The 21,599-nt window shown below is 35.6% G+C and overlaps 2 protein-coding genes across 2 annotated transcripts in view; both read right to left on the bottom strand.

The window, feature by feature from the left end:
- LOC127877967 (NTF2-related export protein 2-like) overlaps positions 1-21,098 on the bottom strand; it is a 38,462-nt gene extending 17,364 nt beyond the window's left edge. The window contains exons 1-2 of the mRNA XM_052424300.1: positions 20,822-21,098; positions 14,721-14,807 (exon numbers count right to left, since the gene is read on the bottom strand). Coding sequence (XP_052280260.1) covers positions 14,721-14,807; positions 20,822-20,854 — 120 coding nt within the window. The 5' untranslated portion in view covers positions 20,855-21,098. The remainder of the gene's footprint in view (positions 1-14,720; positions 14,808-20,821) is intronic.
- LOC127877963 (ankyrin-3-like) lies at positions 437-3,687 on the bottom strand. The gene has a single exon (XM_052424297.1). The coding sequence runs from the start codon at positions 3,439-3,441 to the stop codon at positions 2,086-2,088; it is 1,356 nt and encodes a 451-aa protein (XP_052280257.1). The 5' UTR covers positions 3,442-3,687; the 3' UTR covers positions 437-2,085.
- Positions 21,099-21,599: the final 501 nt, after the last annotated feature.

The raw sequence follows: 21,599 nt of genomic DNA, 5'->3' as shown, positions 1-21,599 counted from the left end.
GCCGTGTTATACCCTTTATTACTTTTTGTAATTTGTGTATGCCGCTCACTTCTCAGCCATATCAGCAAGAAAGTGATTAGCGTTTAATTCGTACTAATATTCGCTCTATATATCGACTTTACTTGCTACGGAATTTCTTAGCTGGATCACAAAATTACAGCTCCCGCGAATAAAATTCGTAGCGAGTCAAGTCGAGATATGAAACTAATATTAATACAAAATAAACGCTAATCACTTTCTTACTGATATCATGATATGGCTGGAAAGTGAGCGGCATTTAAAATTTAACAACTTTTAATAAAACGGCGAAACATACTTGTCTCGGCACGGACGAAAAACGAGGTCCGATAAAATCTGGCGAGGTCCGACAAATTTTAAAAGTTATCGGACCTCGTGTCCGACAAGATTTTTGCGTCTTTCGCATTGGTTGCTTTAACCATAAATGATTTTGTTGCAGGAAAAAAATGTTCCTATATCTTTGAATAAGAGTAAGTTATTTACTGTAAAACAATATTTTTAGGAAATAATCATGCAAATATCCTTTCATATGACTTATAATTGATTATTCATGTGTATATAAATTATTGCCTTCATTAACTTTTTTAACATCACAAACTATATCACAATATCCAATTCATGGAATTTCATGATCATAAATGACACACTGAGCTCTACTTACAATTATGCTTTCTTCTTCTATTTTTAACATAACAACAACCAGAATTTCACAGTATAATAAATCTTCCTACAGTATTTTGATTCTGATTACATATACACTAACCAAATACTAAATAATTCAATTAAGTTGTTAACATTTTATGAAAATTGTGCATGCTAAATAATTCATACTGTAATTGAACAAAAAAAATAAATAAATACACAACAGAAAAACACATTGTTAAAGCAAAACAAGAGGGGCCTAAGGCTCACCTGAGACCCAAAGGAACTTGACTACTCTGAAAAATGCGAGCCAATTCATGAAAATTGCAAACAAAGTAATTTATTGAGTATTAAAATGTTTGCTTTTTATTTTAACTAGCAACCTAGTTTGTGAGTTCACATGACCCCAGTTTCAATCTCGGCTGTGATTTCATTAGAATGTTTTAAACAAGTTTCATAAAGATTGGACTATATACTTAACTTAACTGGTCGGATAAAAAGGTTTTATTATAGCCATGTAATGAAAATCCCCGCCCCCATTTTTTTCAACAGAACAGAATGATTTTTGAACTCAGCCTAGATAACATTTAAACAAATGTTCTGACCAAGTTTCAAGAAGATTGGACTAAAAATGTGACTTTTAGAGTGTTAGCAAGGTTTAACATCAGCCATATTAGGAAAAATGCCCTGCCCCCTGGGGGCAATGTTTTTAACAGACCTGAACTATTTTTAAACTAATCCAAGATATCATTAGAACGTATGTTCTTACTAAGTTTCATGAAGATTGGACAATAAATGTGACCTCTATAGTGTCAATAAAGTTTACCATAGCCATACATGTATAAGGAAAACTGCCCCGCCCCCTGGTGCCCATGTTTTTCAACCAATCGGAACCATTTTCGAACTCATCAAAGATATCACTTGGACAGTGGACACATGTTCTGACCAAGTTTCAAGAAGATTGGATTTAAAATGTGACTTCTAGAGTGTTAATAAGGTTTTACTATAGCCATACAAGTAAGAATATTCTGCCCCCTGGTGGCCATGTTTTTTAACAGACCATTTTCTATCTCATCCAAGATATCATAAGAACTAATGTTCTGACTAAGTTTCATGAAGATTGGACAGTAAATGTTACTTCTAGAGTGTTAACAAGGTTTTACTCTAGCCATATAAGGAAAAACACTCCGAACTCTGGCAGCCATGTTTTTCTACCTGCCATAACCATTTTTGAACTCTTCCAAGGTATCATTAGGCAAACAAGGTTCATGAAGATTTGGCAATAAATACGGCCTTCAGAGTTTAAAGAAGGAAAATGTTGACGACAGACGACGAACAATGGAAAAAAGGCGATCACAAAAGCTCACCATGAGCACGTTGTGCTCAGGGAAGCTAACAATAACAGCAATATTAAAAGTCTTGGAATTAATCTTCTTCATCAAGGACGTCTTTTAAGAGGATTTTTTCCGCCAATGTTCTAGGTGTATAACCCGCCTGCACAAGCTTATCATTTATCTTATCAAGGTCGCTACCACACATCCGTCGCAGCTTCATTCGACTCAGATGCAGCAATGACTGAGGATTGTGAATGAAGTCCATAAGCCATTCCATTGTGTCAGCATCTTTTTGCACTGCAGCCACCAAGTCCTCTAAATTAACATGCCCACCATCTAGAGGGAACCCCGCTCGTAACAACAGTTTTATCATTTTTGCATTCCCTTTAAACATCGCAACTTGAAGAACATTTTTTTGATTTCGAAAACACGAATCAGAGAACTTATCATATATAAAATTACAGTTTTTTCGCAGCAGCATTTTCGTGAACTCCATATCACCGTAGAGTACGGCAAAGTGAAGCGTAGACGGTGTGTTCGTTTTAGGAAACGTGAAATTAACATCAGCATTGTGTTCAAGAAGCAGCTTAGCCATTGGCTTGTGTGTCATAAATGTAGCTTGAAACAGATAAGACCACTGAGATTTACGATCAGTGTAATTCACATTTGCTCCATGGGCCAACAGCAGTGGTGCGATCTTTATAATGTTCTCATCAACAGCTATACACAAAGGGCTATTGCCATCGCAGTCCAATATGTTGACATCTGCCCCCGCTTTAAGCAAATGCTGAACACAGATGTCTTCACTTTTCGCAACTGCCACATGAAGAACAGATTTACCGCTACGATTTTTATAATTCACATTTGCTCCAGCTTCAATAAGCACAGCCACAGTAGCTGAATCTATTTTCTCACGACAGAGAGCAGACATCAGTGGACTACTTTCTTCAGTTTCAGCATTTACATCAGCTCCAGCAGTAATCAACTTCTTAATGACCTTCACACTGCTCCATTTCTTGGCCACCAGGTGCAACGGGGTCATGTTGGTTGCTGCGCACAAGTTCACATCACAACCGGCATCTATGAGCAAGTCAATAGTTTTATAGTAATCCTTCTCCCGAAATGCCGTCTCTAATCGAAACAAAGCTTTACACAACGGCGTCAGTCCCTGCTTATTCTGCTTGTCTTTCAACATTACGTTTTCCGCAAGAAGGATTTTTACGCACTTATCATGGCCGTATTTGCATGCAACATGCAAAGAATTCTCCCCCTTTTTATCCTCAAACGAAGGATTGGCGCCCAGTGACAACAGAGCGCTGACAAGGGCGCTGTTGCCCTTCCTGCTAGCGATGTGCAGGGCAGTCCAAGAATGGTACTCCTGTTTCTCATGCAGAATGAATGGATCCACAAACCTCATGTTCTCATCAACAAGACAGTTCTGGATCATCGATATTACGCTGTCTATGCTTCCTTCACACACACTTTCAAAAACTTTTGCAGAACATTTTTGGGTTCGCCAATTGTTACACAATTTTTTTCAGTTTCAACCTTGGCCATAGAGTGGTTAAAATTCTGCAGATTAGAAGCCATTTTTATTGTAGAACAATCAAAATCCCACAAACGCAGCTTGTACCTTTCAATTTTCCACATTGAAGCACAATTGCAATTAATATTGTTTGTTGTCTTAGTTTGCTGTACACCCCTCAAAAGCTGATACCAATTTTTAACACAAACTGAAAGAAAAAACATTGAATAAAAAGTTCTACAGATTCAAAACAAAGAATCATTGCTTTTTATAAAAGTATGTCTATTGAAAGTTCTTTTTAAAAACAAAAATATTTAAATAAATGTAAAAAACAAGAGGGCCATGATGGCCCTGTATCGCTCCACTGTTTTTTCTTTGCGAAAAAAATGTGTAATGCACATGGGTTGAAATGAACTCAAGCACGTGACTTTCTCTTTCTATCCCTCGTCCCACTGGGCGCTTAAAGTTGCAAGGGTGAGCATTTTTATATATGGAAAAAGTTACAACCGTGTTAACTAAACAGACTAAAAAGCCCGGGAATTGTTGCACAGGTCCTTTGCTTATAACGTAGGTACATTTATCTCTCCAAAAGATATTGTCGTTCTTTCTATTTCACATATTTTTAGATGCTGAAGATTAAATCTACGCATTTGATTTGAAACAGATTCACAAGACTCATAGGAATCAAAATGCCTTAACCCTTTACCAAACAACACATTTCGGACTTTCCCAATATGAAAGAGGTTGCAGACATCAATTGAATTAAAATGGAATATGAAGAAAATGATCAGGTAGGGTAGAAATAATTGTGATAAAAGGAGAAATTGCTCATCAACCCACACATCCCTAAGACCAACAGGCCTGAGAATATTATGATAATCTAAAGATTATTTCTTTATAATTATAAATGTATTTAATTAAGTAATACATTTGACTTCTAAGAGCAATTCATAACTTATATTAAGAAAATTATAAAATGGTCAGAAATATATATGGATTGTTGAGCAATTGACAATCATTTCAACAATTCATGAGTCACAATTCACAAATGGAACAATGAATCATTAGTTATTAAAAAACAGCATATACGATAGTTAAGAACATTGCACTTCATTCATTTCAACACCTTCTCTTGGATACAAAGTTTGTTTGAGTTTACCGTGCAGTATCATATATTGACTTTCCTTGAAATAATTATGTTCATGAAAGTTGTGTTTTTAAAATCAATCATATATTATCAAACTGGTTTTAACACTACAAAAAAGACATGAAATTAACATGTCATCCAAAATATTTTCATCCGCATATATATGGTCACTTTCGACACATTTAAATAAAACCCGACTTTTTTCAGTTTATAAGAAAAACATTCATAACACATGTTCTTACTTCAATGCCTTTGTAAGCAGTCACCATCTGACCTAATATGGCACTAAATGACAGGGTTTTATCTCATGTTTACAAGATGTTGATGCTGTTGTTGGTCACAGCCAAACGGCCGCAGTAATCTCCACTGGTAAACGTCATATGTTCAGTTTTGTGACCCCCGAGGCCGGGTCAAATTTGAGCCCAGGGGAATAATTTGAACAAATTTGGTAGAGGACTATTAGATATCACTACATACCAAATTTAGAAGCCCTAGGGTCTATAATTTAGAACAAGAAGATTTTTAAAGTTTGCACAAAATAGGCCTTATTTAAGCATATGTTCATTTTTGTGACCCCTGGGGCAAGGTCAAATTTGTTCCTAGGGGCATAATTTGAACAAACTTAGTAGAGAACTATTTGATGTCACTACCTACCGAATTTGGTAGCCCTAGGCCCAATGGTTATGGACAAGAAGATTTTTATAGTTTGCACAAAATGGGCCCAATAAAAGCATATGTTCAATTTTGTGACCCCTGGGGAACGGTCAAATTTGATCCCAGGGGCATAATTTGATCAAACTTGGTAGAGGACTATAAGATGTCATTACATACCAAATTTGGTAGCCCTATGTCATAAGGTTATGGACTAGAAGATTTTTAAAGTTTTCACAAAATAGGCCTTATATAAGCAAATGTTCAATTTTATGACCCCTCGGGGCAGGGTCAAATTTGACCCCAGGGGCATAATTTGAACACACTTGATAGAGGACTATAAGATGTCACTACATACAAAATTTGGTAGCCCTAGGCCCAATGGTTATGGACAAGAGGATTTTAAAAGTTTGCACAAAATAGGCCTTATATAAGCAAATTTTCAATTTTTTAACCCCCCGGGGCAGGGTCAAATTTGACCCCAGGCGCATAATTTGAACAAACTTGGTAGAGGACTATAAGATGTCACTACATAGCAAATTTGGTAGCCCTAGGCCCAATGGTTATGGACAAGAAGATTTTTAAAGTTTGCACAAATAGGCCTTATATAAGCAAATTTTCAATGTTTTGACCCCCCGGGGCAGGGTAAAATTTAACCCCAGGGGCATAATTTGAACAAACTTGGTTATGGACAAGAAGATTTTTAAAGTTTGCACAAAATAGGCCTTATATAAGCACATTTTAAATTTTTAACCCCCTGGGCAGGATTTTCCCCAGGCCATTTTAGCGCCCCTTGCTGGGGCGCTTGATTTTCGAAATCAGAGTCCCCGGGGCGCTTGAAATTTTCCGATCAGTGTATTTTTCAGTAAAAGGAAGTGGAGATTGTCCAAAAAAATCAAGGTTTCTCTATCAGTGTATCAATATTCCCTGTTTTAAAAGAGCACTCGGTACCCACTTTCACAAGTAATCGCCACAAACACCACATGGGGTAATGGATAATCCACTGATAAAGAGAATAGCATGACGCGCGTATCGATTATTCTAGCCGTAATGTGTGTGTTGTTCTGAGTTTATTTACAGGTCCCACGCCCCTTCACGGAGTCATTTTAGCTGGACCTGACCAAATGATTATTCTAGCCACATCACACTTGTATAAGTGGCTTGTATAAGTATACAATTAAAGGGATAACTACATGTATGTAGCTCAGGGTCTTCCCCAGGTCATTAATCTGAAACCCATTACCGTAAGTCGATGTTAACGCGTTTTTAATCCGAAACACACTTCCGAATGTAAATGCTACCGCAACGTTAAATATTTTTGCTTCAAATTAGCAGTTCAAATTTATTTTGTGTTGAATCTTTTTCTCAATTAAAAAGAGCGCGAAAATTATGCAGCACGTACAACGTCGCGTCATTTGCATACAAACGTGCGTGTATTGAGCGTTTTAACAAGCACACAACAGGTCAGTGGATTGACGCATATTCAGAGGCAATATTTCATCAAATCTATAAATAGTCACTTAAAAAATGGCAAGGTTTGTGTTAAAGAAATAATTGAGAGCTTTTATCGTTAATATTTACCAGAAAGAGATTGATAAAAACGGAATAAATGGGATTATCGGGTAATGTATAGAAACTTGAAAAGTAGTAAGTATACAGTAATAGAGTCGGGTTGAAAAGGATGTATTGGGGAATCATTCGAGTCGGGATTTTACTATCTGTGCGGGGAAGTTTTAAAACAATTAAACAAAATATATTTTTTAATGACTGGGGGATTTTTTTTGAAGAGTCATAGCGCACCAAATGACGTCTTTTGACGCTGTTTTTCTTTGAGTTATAACGCACCACAGAACGTGAATTGACACGTTAAATTAAAAAAAAATCAACGTCTGGAGGGGACACCCCTCCCGAGCCACCCCTAGCAGCCCCGGGCGCCTGGCAAAAATCCTGTGGAATGCACTGCCCCCGGGGCAGGGTAAAATTTGACCCCAGGGGCATAATTTGAACAAACTTGGTAGAGGACTATAAGATGTCACTACATGGCAAATTTGGTAGCCCTAGGCCAAATGGTTATGGACAAGAAGATTTTTAAAGTTTGCACAAAATAGGCCTTATATAAGCAAATTTTCAATTTTTTAACCCCCCGGGGCAGGGTCAAATTTGACCCCAGGGGCATAATTTGAACAAAGTTGGAAGAGGACAATAAGATGTCACTACATGCCAAATTTGGTAGCCCTACGCCATATGGTTATAGACAAGAAGATTTTTAAAGTTTGCACAAAAAGGCCTTATATAAGCAAATTTTCAATGTTTTGACCCCCCGGGGCAGGGTAAAATTTAACCCCAGGGGCATAATTTGAACAAACTTGGTAGAGGACTATAAGATGTCACTACATAGCAAATTTGGTAGCCCTAGGCCCAATTGTTACGGACAAGAAGATTTTTTTAAGTTTGCACAAAATAGGCCTTATATAAGCAAATGTTCAATTTTTTGACCCCCCGGGGCAGGGTAAAATTTGACCCAGGGCCATAATTTGAACAAATTTGAAAGAGGTTCACCACAGGAACATTCCTGAGAAATTTCATCAGATTTGGACCAGTAGTTTAGGAGAAGAAGATGTTTAAAGACAAAGTTAACGCACGGATGAACGGACGCACCCACGACGGACACAGGACCATGACATAAGCCCGGCTGGCCTTTGCCCAGTGGAGCTAAAAATCAGTTACATACAATATACCTTAAGTTATTTTATAACATATTTTACCCAATTTTAAAACAGCTTATCGTGAATATGTACACTCTATACTAGTTCTGACCTGATTTAAGCTACATCAGTGCCTTCCCCAGGAATTTGTTCAGGCGCCCCGGGGGTGGGTTCGGGAGGGGTTCCCCTCCCGACGTTGATTTTTTTTAATTTTACGTGTCAATTCACGTTCTGTGGTGCGTTATAACTCAAAGAAAAACAGCGTCAAAAGACGTCATTTGATGCGCAATGACTCTTCAAAAAAATCCCCCAGTCATTTAAAAATATATTTTTTTATATTGTTTAATTGTTATAAAACTTTTCCGCACAGATAGTAAAATCCCGACTCGAACGATTCCCCAATACATACGTTTCAACCCGACTCTATTACTGTATACTTACTATTTTTCAAGTTTCTATTTATTACCCGATAATCCCGTTTATTCCGTTTTTATCAATCTCTTTCTGGTAAATATTTACGATAAAAGCTTTCAGTTATTTCTTTTACACAAACCTTGCCATTTTTTAGTGACTATTTATAGATTTGATGAAATATTGCCTCTGAATATGCGTCAGTCCCCTGACCTGTTGTGTGCTTGTTAAAACGCTCAATACACGCCATTTGTATGCAATAGACGCGACGTTGTTTATGCTGCATAATTTTCGCGCTCTTTTTAATTGAGAAAAAGATTCGACACAACATAAATTTGCACTGCTAATTTGAAGCAAAAATATTTAACGTTGCGGTAGCATTTACATTCGGAAGTGTGTTTCGGATTAAAAACGCGTTAACATCGACTTACGGTAATGGGTTTCGGATTACAAATTTAATTATTCCCATTTGAGATTTCAACAAATATTAACCGTTGCGTTATAAATTCAACGATAATTTGTTTACACACTTTACGAGTCGAATAAATGTTTTGACGGAATTATGCATGAAATTCACGTTGTCCACGAGGATCACGGCCGGTTGCCATCATCAGTCTTCTAGCTATCGATTATCGGACGAAACATTTACAAGTGTGCGTAATTAATTCAACGAAAATTTGTTTAAGCGCATTACGTGTCGAATAAATGTCAGAAAAACGAGGTGAATCAGTTCTATAAATGGACATGTTGAAATATACATGTACTGGAATTAAATAAATTGTTATCACATAATTGTAACCGGGAGTCATTTGCACAACTTACTCGCTATAATAATTAATTGTTTACCACTTGAAATTAATTTCTCGTATTAATTATGAGTCATAGGTAACACTTGTTTACAGTAAAAAGGTGTGATGATGATGCCCGAAACCGTCTTTAATGTTCTGTACTGTACTAATTACCGGTTTTATATTACTCAAATGGTACAACTTCTTGCTAATCAAGCTGCGATAAACTCTTAATTCATGCCCGACGTCAATCAAAAATCATGGTCGATAGTTAACCCCGCCCTCATAAGCATTCGCGTAACCGATTGGACGATGAACTTCACAGTTTGACGACTGGAAAGTTACCAGATATATCCTTGTCAGCATTTAAATGACCGTGTAATGTGGCTAGAATAATCGATACGCGCGTCATGCTATTCTCTTATCAGTGGATTATCCATTACCCCATGTGGTGTTTATGGCGATTACTTGTGAAAGTAGGTACCGAGTGCTCTTTTAAAACAGGGAATATTGATACACCGATAGGGAAACCTTGATTTTTTTTGGACAATCTCTACTTTCTTTTACTGAAGAATACACTGATCGGAAAATTTGAAGCGCCCCGTGGACTCTGATTTCGAAATTCAAGCGCCCCGACAAGGGGCGCTTAAATGACCTGGGGAAGACCCTGAGCTACATACATGTAGTTATCCCTTTAATTGTATACTTATACAAGCCACAACTGTCAATGAATCTGTCAAACTAGCAAAAGTTTAATGAGTGTGCGTGAAAGAAATTTTATTTCATGTGATGCAATGAAAAACCATTGTATTAAGCCTTCTGATAAAATATGACCCACTGACCAATGAATGACTTTGTAAACATTTGACTAAATATAAAGTCACTGACCAAAGGTATTGATACAGAGTATTCCTGACCTATTTTAAAAACAAATATATTTCATACACTGTTATTATGTATTCTTTATACATATAATTTTACTTTTGTAAACATTCTATATTTATTGGTAATAACTATCAGTGTTTAAGAGACAATTTAAGTCCAAAACTTTTGGCCCATCCTATCCATAAACAGGGTTTTTTTTGGGTTGTGGGGGAAAGGGCCTTTAGCCCTTATGTGGGGGAAATTTTACGCGGGATTTTGCACTTTGGGGAAAAATTGTGCGCGTGGGAATTTTTGGGTTTTCCTGTATTTATCCTAAAATTACCATCAAAATGAAACCTTTATTTTGAAGAAGAACAATTACCTACATATAAAGTAAGTGTATTAAAATACTGCATAATTCCACAACAAATCAATCCATTTGGTAACGAAATTTGTCTACAAGACAAAGGAGGGAACAAGTGAAATAAAAAATAAAGATTCTGCATTTAATAAACACATACTACCCAGGGGTAGCCTTGATTCATGAGCCCATTAAAGGGACTGGCAACCGCGATTGACGAAAAAAGAAAAGTTTTAAAATACCGTATTTTTTTACAATTATTAGTTTATACTGATTTAAATATCACGACTGGTATATTACATTACTTGAAAACAGGGTTGGCATATTGACCGGTCAATTGAGTATTGACCGGGCCGGCGGTCAATACCCGGTTAAAACCGGTCATTACTGGTCAATACCGGTCATTACTGGTCAATACTGGTCGATTGAAAATTGTAGCATGTAAACATCACAAAGGAGCTATTTTATATTAAATAAATAATTATTCTGTAATTGATAAACTTTGTTTGAGTCATTTATTGTAAAAAAAATCTTTAAAGTTGTAAAAAATTAAATCTTTATTATTTATGGAAATGGCCTTAAATATATAAGGACTCAGGCAATATCTTTATCTCGGTGTATCACATCTGTTACTAAAGTATTATTACTATTGTAGTTACCATAGTATTTCACTTTTCTATTGATATATCTATTTGATAAGCAGATGGACAAACAGAACTCTTGTGTTTTCTAGGGTCATAAATCTGGCCCCTAAGCCTTAATTGGTAATAAAATCCATGCAGTTTTATGTCTCTGCTATTGACAATGAAGCAAATCTGCCCTTAGGCTATTTCAGATCACTCACACAAAAGAAGATTACTTGCTATTAATTCATATTTAAAAGTTCAATTGGTATTCAAATGATTAAGCAATCAAAGTTCTTGATTTTGACAACAAAAATGTTTTCCAATTGTGGGTCTACTCTAGACTCTTCTTTTCAATTATTGTTTTCTTTTATTAATTATTTCTTATTATGTTGTTTTTTTTTATATCAATGGAAAATATAAGAATTTTTCACTATTTTGTTTAAAAATTATTTAAAGAAATCTAGGCAAGAAAACATGATAAGTAAGGGTCGTGTCAAAAAGGTGCCATTTAAGGCCCTATTATCAGTTTTGGGTGCCCCATCCTGTATAGGTGTCACTGAGAAGACTGTGGGGACAGTGGTGCATGAGGAACAACTCATACACAGTAATTGACAGGTTCTTGTTGAATCAAGCATAGAATTATCTGAGCATTCATAATTCATTAGAATTGAAAAAAAGTTTAATCGACCAGAAAAATCCAATGGACCAACTAGGACTAATTTTCAAAATTTCGAGAGATTGGCCAACAAATTGCATGAACAGGTATAAAATAGTGGGTATTAATAGCTTAAGACATTATTGGCAACATGTCTGTTTAATTTATATTATCAATATAGTTTAATTAGGCATGGATAATTAATTAAAATTGGGGGTAAAGTTCAATCGACCAGTATTGACCAGTAATGACCACTTCAGGAGTATTGACCAGGGCGGTTTTAACCGGTAAAAACCACTGGTTAAAACCGGGGGTGGTCGATTGGTGCCAACCCTGCTTGAAAAAGTTAATATTTTCAGTATATTTGGTAATAAAATTTCGCTATGTTAAATCTAAAGTACATCGCGAAAATAGGTGACCTAACAATATACACACTAAAAATAACGCAAGTAGATTGATAATTTTATATATAAAATATATACAATTCACTACGCATGCAAAATTTGCATTCCTGGGTTTACCACGTGACGATGATGATCAATCTACTTGCATTATTTATAGTTAACTGGTAGTTACCTGGTAGACATACCCAGTAAAATTTATTATCGAATATACTGAAAATATGAAAACTTAACAACTTTTTTCAAGAAATGTAATATACCAGTCGTGATATTTTAATAAATATAAAACTAATAATTGTAAAAAATACGGTATTTTAGAACTTTTCTTTTTTCGTCAATTGCGGTTGACAGTCCCTTTAACCCTTTCAGTGCGGGAACCGAATTTTGAAGGCCTTTGCAAACAGTTTGGATCCAGATGAGAAGCCACAGTTTGCTATTCTGATAGTATTCTTTGAAAAAAAAGTCGAAGAAAATGCTAATTTTAGAAATTCAGCAGAAGACATTTTAGCAGACGACAAATTTCCCAGCATGCAAAGGGTTAAATAAGTCCAAAAGTAGGTCAATATGAAGGTTAACATGAAGTCAGGTAATGTGGTGAGTTTAGAGATAACATCCATACATGTACAAGGTTTGAAGTAAGCTGTATTGATGTTAGACAAATGGGTCATTTGGGTTTAACCATTTGTAGATGCTAGGGGCATAAAAAAAGTTGTATCCATTTCTGAGGCGAGCACAAAGCGCAGATGAAAAACTAGTGAGTGCATAAGTGTTGAATATTTGTGTGAAATGCATTCAGCTAATTTAATTTCTCCATTTTGTACTTAAAACCGTTCAATAAAAACTATCTATTTTTATATCAAAGTGTATTCACTGAGTAACTGTTGCATGTTGCAAGAGTGTATCTTTTACGCGTAATACCTAACAAGGGGGCATAATTATAAGATTCTTTTTATCATAGAAAACCAAGTTTAGCACGCTGTTTTTATTCCTCAAAGTTTAAATAGTTTGTGTGCTTTGTGCGCGTTATACATTGATACAACCATATCATGGCAGCTACATGTAACTAGCAAAAATATTCAATGTAATAGTAAATGATCAAAATTGACGCCATTTTTTCATTCCAGAATACTACACCCTGTTATCTTACAGTCAGTAAGGGCTGTTGTAGGCACAACTAAAAGCAGGGAACGGTAGGTATAAACAGGGAAGCAACAGTTTTTTACACAAATTGAAATGTTTTAATAAAATATGCAACAAGATATGTGTTTGTCAGAAACACAATGCATCTAATGCGCGGCTTTGAAGCCATGTATTTGACCTTGAAGGCTGACCTTGACCTTTCACCACTCAAAATGTGCAGCTCCATGAGATACACATGCATGCCAAATATCAAGTTATCTTCAATATTGCAAAAGTTATGACCAAGATTAAAGTTTTCGGACAGAATAAAAGATTGACAGACAGGCCAAAAACAATATACCCCCTATCATTCGATCCGGGGGCATAAAAATGTCTTTGTCTTTACCCCGGTATTTGTCCACATCTACATGTTCATTGACAGCTTTCATAGAGACTGTTGTCGACATGAAGGATTGCTGATAAAGGTAGATATGAATGAGGTCTTTGTCGCAAGTAACGGTAGGTGTGAAATGGCAATTTGAGGTGTTTAACAGTTCTGTACAATTTGAAAAAAAAATGCACTACCATTTTTTGTAACAAAAAGTATATATCTCAGAGTTCCCTGGCCTACGATACTTTTATTCAGCAATCAAATATTCAAGCCCACACTTTCCCTGAGAAAATTGATCTGATGTACATGTACATGAAATCTAATGTTCTCATGCTTTTAATCAGTACTAAGGATTTACACAAAATACATGATATAGAGGATATTTGTTGGATTCGGAGGAATATCGATTTTAATTCACGAGTGATCATAAAAAATAATATTTTCACGAGGGGCGCAGCCACGAGTGAGAATATATATTTTCTGTGATCACAAGTGAATTAAAATCAATATTCCACCAAATCCAACTTTTTTTTGTTTGCTTTTTTGTACCGTTTATAACGAATTTAACTGGAGAATTTCGCTAAAATAATGACGTCATTTCGTCACAAAAATGACGTAATTTCACAGTAAAACAGTGAAAACTATCGATAATTTTCACTTTTATTTTTCATTGATTGAAACAGTGAATTATCAGTTTTAATTCACTGATATTTCTCTATAAGCCACCGGAAAGCATAAAATAAAAATATTTATTTGTGGCTAGAAAATAACAAAATGGATGAAATTAACACAAACAAAATATGCTTCTGTCTGTTGTTGGGTTATAACCAATACTTTGTGTGTAGAAAAATCTTAAGATTGCTCCCTGAGTGTAAAAAAAAACCTGGAACCAGGATCTAAGTCACAATCAGAACAAACTGAATAAAACCTCAAGTCAACTCCTTGCATGGTGATTATTACTCCACACAATCGCACAGCATAACAGAAGAATACCAATAACTACGCTTTCTGCATTTTGTGTGTGCTTGTTGTTCACTTACACAATGATCGGTTGCCATTATTGGCTAGGATGATCTACTTACATGTCTTTTCTTGTCTATCGTCTCATAGTAAAGTCGAGAGAACTCTTGTGCGGCCTGGCATGCTTCTTCAATCTGTAAGTGTAGCCCCTGAAAAATAGTAGCCAAGCATAAAATTATTTGTTGAGATAAACCAGGTTTAAAGACTATGAAATAGCATTGAATTGAGCCTCGCTCCGGAAAACTGGCTTAACCCTTTGCATGCTGGTAAATTTGTCGTCTGCTAAAATGTCGTCTGCTGAATTTCTAAAATTAGTATTTTCATCGATTTTTTTCAAAGAATACTATCAAAATAGCAAACAGTTTGGATCCTGATGAGACGCCACGTTTTGTGGCGTCTCATCTGGATCCAAACTGTTTGCAAAGGCCTTAAAAATTCGGTTCCCACATTGAAAGGCTTAATGCATGTGCGTGAAGTGGTGCCCAAGATAAGCTACCCAAGACGCCACTTTCAGCTTTAATGGTATTTTTCATTTACATGTAAAGGTGACTCTTCTCTTCTAACTAAACAATTATCCACATTGGGTTTTTTCGTTCTAAAGTAGATAGAAATGGCACTAAGTATATAATTGGTTTTATTTTTTATTTTTTAAATCTCAACATTTAGTTTATCTCCCATCCAGCTATTCAAGTTACACCTTGGTAAATATAATATTTAAACAAGAGGGCCAAGATGACCCTAGTTCGCTCACCTGAGAGGTGTCTGTTCATTCAATCTTTACAAAATTCAAACTTGACCTAGATATTGTCCAGACAAACATCCTGGTCAAGTTTCATCATTATTTCATCTGGGAGTCATGATCAATGTACCTATGAAGTTTCATGATCCTAGGCGTAAGCATTCTTGAGTTATCATCCGGAAACCATTTTTCTAAGTTGAGTCACCGTGACCTTGACAGCCATTGTGTGAATGTTTTTTGGCACTGTGACCTTGACCTTTGACCTAGTGACCTGATAATCAATAGGGGTAATCTGCGAGTCATGATCAATATACCTATGAAGTTTCATGAATCTAGGCATAAGCGTTCTTGAGTTATCATCCAGAAACCATTTTACTATTTCAGGTCACCGTGACCTTGACCTTTGACCTAGTGACCTGAAAATCAATAGGGACCATCTTTGAGTCATGATCAATGTACCTATGAAGTTTCATGATCCTAGGCCTAAGCATTCTTGAGTTATCATCCGGAAACCATTTTACTATTTTGGGTCAGCATGGCCTTGACCTTTGACCTAGTGACCTGAAAATCAATAGGGGTCATCTACGAGTTATGATCAATGAACCTATGAAGTTTCATGATCCTAGGCCTAAGCGTTCTTGAGTTATCATCCTGAAACCATTTTAGTATTTCGGGTGATCTTGACCTTGACCTTTGACCTAGTGACCTGAAATTCAATAGGGGTTATCTGCGAGTCATGATCAATGTATCTATAAAGTTTCATGATCCTAGGCATAAGCGTTCTTGAGTTATCATCCGGAAACCATTTTACTGCTTTGGGTCACCGTGACCTTGACCTTTGACCTAGTGACCTGAAAATCAATAGGGGTCATCAGCGAGTCACAGTGATTTTTTTTGCTGTTTTTTGTTACAGCCTGTGCCATTTGGATTGGGAAAATTAGCACGATAAACCATGAAATTTGGAAAAATAGCGCGATAAACCAAATCTAATTATTCTTTTATGAACACAGAGGATAAATACATAACATATTTTGATATAATTATCATTTTGAAAACTATAGAAGCGATTAAAAAGGTTTAAATAACAAGAGCTGTCAGAGGACAGCGCGCTGGACTATTCGAGTGCTTGACAGTATAACGTAAGCCATCATGGGGAAATTGTTCATATTCAATAATTTATTAGATGATCTTTCAAAAATAAAAAAAAATTATAAAAATATAAAAAAAATAGGAGGGTGGTGGGGGGGATTGAGAGGGGGGGTATAATGTGGGGTGTGGTAATTTATTAGATGATGTTTACAAACAAAACCTGTTTCTTAAAAGCAGAAAACCTTTGATGGTATGTTTGGTTCCAAAAATCCCTTTAATTCCACCTGATCCATTTGCATCACTAATACTATTGGAAAATATTTAATTTATCGACATGCATCCAGTGTCTGTTGTCAAAGGAACAGGGTTCAAGATGATTATGACTTTGGACCCTCGGTACACAATCCTAGGCAGTTCATACTTCTCTCAAACACTGCATGATTCCCAATATTTATCAAGAAACAGCAGTCCCAGCTAAGCCTTGTCTGTCCAATGCCAAGACAGTTGCATTAACCACAGTTGGATGGACCAGCCGAGCATAAATGTCATACATCACAGTCAATTCTACCGGCATTACACCTGAGTTATACTTTAATATAGTAAGAAAATGATTGTTCTAATTCATTACGGTTTCTAGTCATAACATGATAAGTGATTTTTTTTGCTTTTATTTGTTACAGCCTGTGCCATTTGAATTGGGAAAATTAGCGCGACAAATCGTGAAATTTGGGAAAAACGCGATAAAACATGAAATTGGGAAAAATTAAGCATTATAAATATGATTATAAGTAACAGAATTAATATTGTTTTTAAGTGCATGTTCAGGGTTTTTTCTAGCCATTTTTGGAAAAGGAGTCTGGTCTAATTGGGATTCTTTTTCATCAATAAAAGTGGCGAATTTGGGAATTATTTATCATCAAAAATGACTAAATTAAAGATATTTATTTTGTAGGATGTTTAAAAAATAAAGTTGAGATCTAGAGTTAAGAAATCATTATTAAGTCATAAGAGATTTCTTTCCAAAAAAAACAAAACATTTTTTAAATGGGGCTTATTTTGGGGACATTTTGGTCAGATTTTTGGGAAAAAATGTGGAATTTTGCGATTGGGAAGCAGCCAAAAATCGGCGGTAATTTTGGGCAAAAAAATCACTGACAAATCACAAACATGATACCATTGTTTTCAGATTATTGAGTTGTAAAACCTGTTATTCTGCTGTTTTCTACACACATATACATTCTGTAAAATATCGCGATACGCAACAAGTCTTTTCCTGGTCATTTTGGATAAAAATCATATAAATAATGCTTATACATTTTGTAGGTCGTTTAAAAATTAAAATTGACATAAAAAGTCTAATAATCGTATGTCATAAATAAGACACTTCTTTCTAAAAAATTAGTAATTAATCGCTCACCATTTTCATTTAACTTCTCATAAGGAACAATTGTTGTTTTAGTAATTGTTTATGGTAAAAAGGTGTGATGATGATACCCGACACCTTCTTTCATGTTCTTTTTAACTAATTGGATATTAAGTTAATTTAGGGCTGAATTAGCCTGGTCAATATTCATTATTGGGCCAAATAAGCTTGGTTCCGAATCGACCTGAATGTTGGGACTGCGCGGAAAGGCCTGTTACCCCTTGAAAAGAGGTTCATTTCAAAGGAATATGGAAATTTCAACTAGAATAACAGTTTCCAGGTGTGCACACCTGTGTTCAAGTAAGGATTTTTGAGCTTTTTGAATGAAGATTTCGTTAAAAGTTAATGAATGATTGTAGTTGATTATTTTCTTAAAGATTTATGTCTTGGCTGTTGGAATCTGTTAACATTGCCTCAAAATAGAGCACCCTAAAAGATGTGCTCTGACTTGTCGTTCATATTCGCGGATATGAATTTGGAGTTACTGAAATAAAAAATGACAATGAAAAACACATTCGATCGTAACATTACACATGATGATGAACAGAGTGTATTTTTGTTCATAGTACGATTTTCATATAAAAAAATAAAGGAAAATACATTTAAAAAGCTGTTATCCGTTCATATCCGCACTTTTCAGTTATATCCGCAGTTTAGATCATACAAACGAACTTCCAGAGCCTTTGATAATTTTTGCTATGGCGGCTCTGGCAGTCCATATGCACCCCTTCATAAACATGGGTGCAGTTCAGCGCAGTGAATCCGTGCGCTTCACTAAACAGACGTCATTCAAGACAAATTGAGGAAAATAATTAATAAACTTCATAAACATGTTAAATTTACCTGAATGGCAACCTACGGATGTTATCCTTTGCATGCATCCTATAAAAACAGGACAATGTTTCAACACACTTTTCTCGCTGACATGTTTATGTTTAAATTTGAAACAGTGTATTCTGTATCGAATACCATATCGTTATCGACTTTATAGGCTGGAGCACATAACCCGACATGCAAAATATTGGTGTACTGCGACCTAACCAATATTGGGTCAATTTTCCAATATGGCGGATACAGCGTACAAGGTTACAATACACTAAATGATCGCTTCATGTAGGGCTGTACTCTCTAAAAAAATATCATAGTTGACAGGAAGGCATGTTTGACACTTTTTACCATTATTCGGGTGTTATCTTGCGGAGATAATGGTAGGGCATGAATAGGTGTGCACAACTGAATCCCTGAAATATGATACGCTTGAAGACTAAAGTAAACCATTGCAGTAGAAAAGGTTACATTTCACAAAGAAACGGCCGAAAAAAAAAGTTGCAAAAACAGTCGATTTTGATTTGTGTCAAGTTCTTTCTTGCTTTGTACATGACATATCTTTTTTATTGCATAAATCGATTTCGCTTAGAATGGCCTTTAAGAAAAGGTATGGTTATGGGGGTCTCTATGTGCAAAATGTTGCATTTATTTTCGCTCAAAGTTGTCGCTTTTACATTGAATTATATAGGGAAACTATTTGGTGTATTATGACCTAAACGCAAAACCAGGCCTAGTCACAAAGGAGCAGTATTTACAGAAAATCATCATTTTTTTAGTGGGATATGACGCGTTTTGGCAAATTTCACGGAATAAATGCGTTTGTTTCGCGAATTTAAGGAGCATCGTGAGTTTTTAAGAAAAAAATACGTTTTCAGAGGAAAATAAGAAAAAAAACGTACAAAAACTCGTCTTGAGCATCTCAAATCGCAACAATTTGTGCTGAAAGAGCTCATGAACACGTTTTAATAGTTGTTTACTTCTTTTTCTACATAGCTTGTAACAATATTCCAGTATTTTGACCGATTGTAATTATTTAGGGTTATCGTTTTGCGCCTGAACGCCCGTTATAAATCAAAGCTCCGAACGCGAAAGCCACATGGCTTATCAGGCGTTATAATAAAATGCATTTTCAAGCATTTCTACGTGAAAGATCGGTCTGAAAATTGGCATGCACATAGAAAATAGGTTTATAAGTATCGAGAAGTGCTTATTTTTCGCGATGTTAACAGTCAACGTTGTCTTATAGGTTACAATACACTAAATGATCGCTTCATGTAGGGCTGTACTCTCTAAAAAAATATCATAGTTGACAGGAAGGCATGTTTGACACTTTTTACCATTATTCGGGTGTTATCTTGCGGAGATAATGGTAGGGCATGAATAGGTGTTCACAACTGAATCCCTGAAATATGATACACTTGAAGACTAAAGTAAACCATTGCTGTAGAAAAGGTTACATTTCACTAAGAAACGGCCGAAAAAAAAAGTTGCAAAAACAGTCGATTTTGATTTGTGTCAAGTTCTTTCTTGCTTTGTACATGGCATATCTTTTTTATTGCATAAATCGATTCCGCTTAGAATGGAATTTAAGAAAAGGTATGGTTATGGGTGTCTCTATGTGCAAAATGTTGCATTTATTTTCGCTCAAAGTTGTCGCTTTTACATTGAATTATATAGGGAAACTATTTGGTGTATTATGACCACAAAACCAAACCCAAGTCAATAAAATCAATTATTTCTTGCTTTAATGGTACCATTCAGATAAGTTTGTGGTTTAGATAGGTAATCTTTAATAAGTTCTTGCAGTTTCAGTGTTCCTTAACCCTTGCATTGTTGATAACATTTTGCACCCATGGACAAGAGAGAGCGCATTGCAACTCTCAGCCAAAGCGGAGAGTTAAATTATTGCAATTAATCCGCGGATATGAGTCATATACGCAATTTAGTCGTACCCGTTCTGGTCCACTATTTTAATTAAAAGGAGATGCAAATGACATAAAGCTAATGGCTGATGGGGCACTGTATCACTATATCATAATAATATGTACCGGGGAAAAAACAACAACATTTCAAACGTAAATTACCTCTTGCTCTCTCTTGAAAATTACCTCTCCCATACTGATATGAGCGGTTTCAAAACACAGTGTAAGAATGCGCTTGTCTTTTCCAATGCCTAACCGATTAATTTAAATTTGACAAATATTTTATGACACAAAAGATATCAATGTATAGCCATTTTGAAATATGATAGCTTCATCATATTGTGTGCACAAAAACGTAGCACTGTTTGCACTTAACAGAAAGTTATCACAAATAAAATGTGCATGAACAACCGGTTTAACGATTGTTCAGCTGTCTACACTCGGGTATGACTAGATACCGAAAACAGTACTGTTTTCGCAAAAAACAGTAACATGTACCAAAAACAGTTAGATTTTCCACCTTTACATCGTGATAGTGGCGTTAAAGGGGCCTTTTCACAGATTTTGGCATATTTTGAAGTTTGTCATTAAATGCTTTATATTGATAAATATAAACATTGGATCTTAAAAGCTCCAGTAAAAAATCAAGAATAAAATTAAAAAAAGGAAAAAAAAGTAGCCGGTACCAGGGCTCGAACCAGTGACCCCCGGAGTCCTGGAATTAGTCTGAAGTAAAAACGTATTAGCCCTCTCGGCTTTTCCGCCGGGTATACACAGTTTAAGTATTTTATACCTTATATAAGCTATCTTCGTAGGTTCGTAAATTTAAACGACAACAACAGAACTCTCCAAATTATTCAATCGTTTCGCGTTGCAACGCTTTATAATTTTTAGGTTTTCAAATCGTCAAAAGAAACATATAATGGCTATATTGGACTAT

This window comes from Dreissena polymorpha, chromosome 4 (genome assembly GCF_020536995.1).
Source record: "Dreissena polymorpha isolate Duluth1 chromosome 4, UMN_Dpol_1.0, whole genome shotgun sequence".
Taxonomy (NCBI): domain Eukaryota; kingdom Metazoa; phylum Mollusca; class Bivalvia; order Myida; family Dreissenidae; genus Dreissena; species Dreissena polymorpha.
Note: the sequence above shows the minus strand (reverse complement) of the source record. Positions and strands in the feature narration are given on the sequence as shown.

Excerpts from the sequence above, each read along its gene's own strand:
- LOC127877963 (XM_052424297.1), bottom strand. The coding sequence starts at position 3,441 with ATGATCCAGAACTGTCTTGTTGATGAGAACATGAGGTTTGTGGATCCA.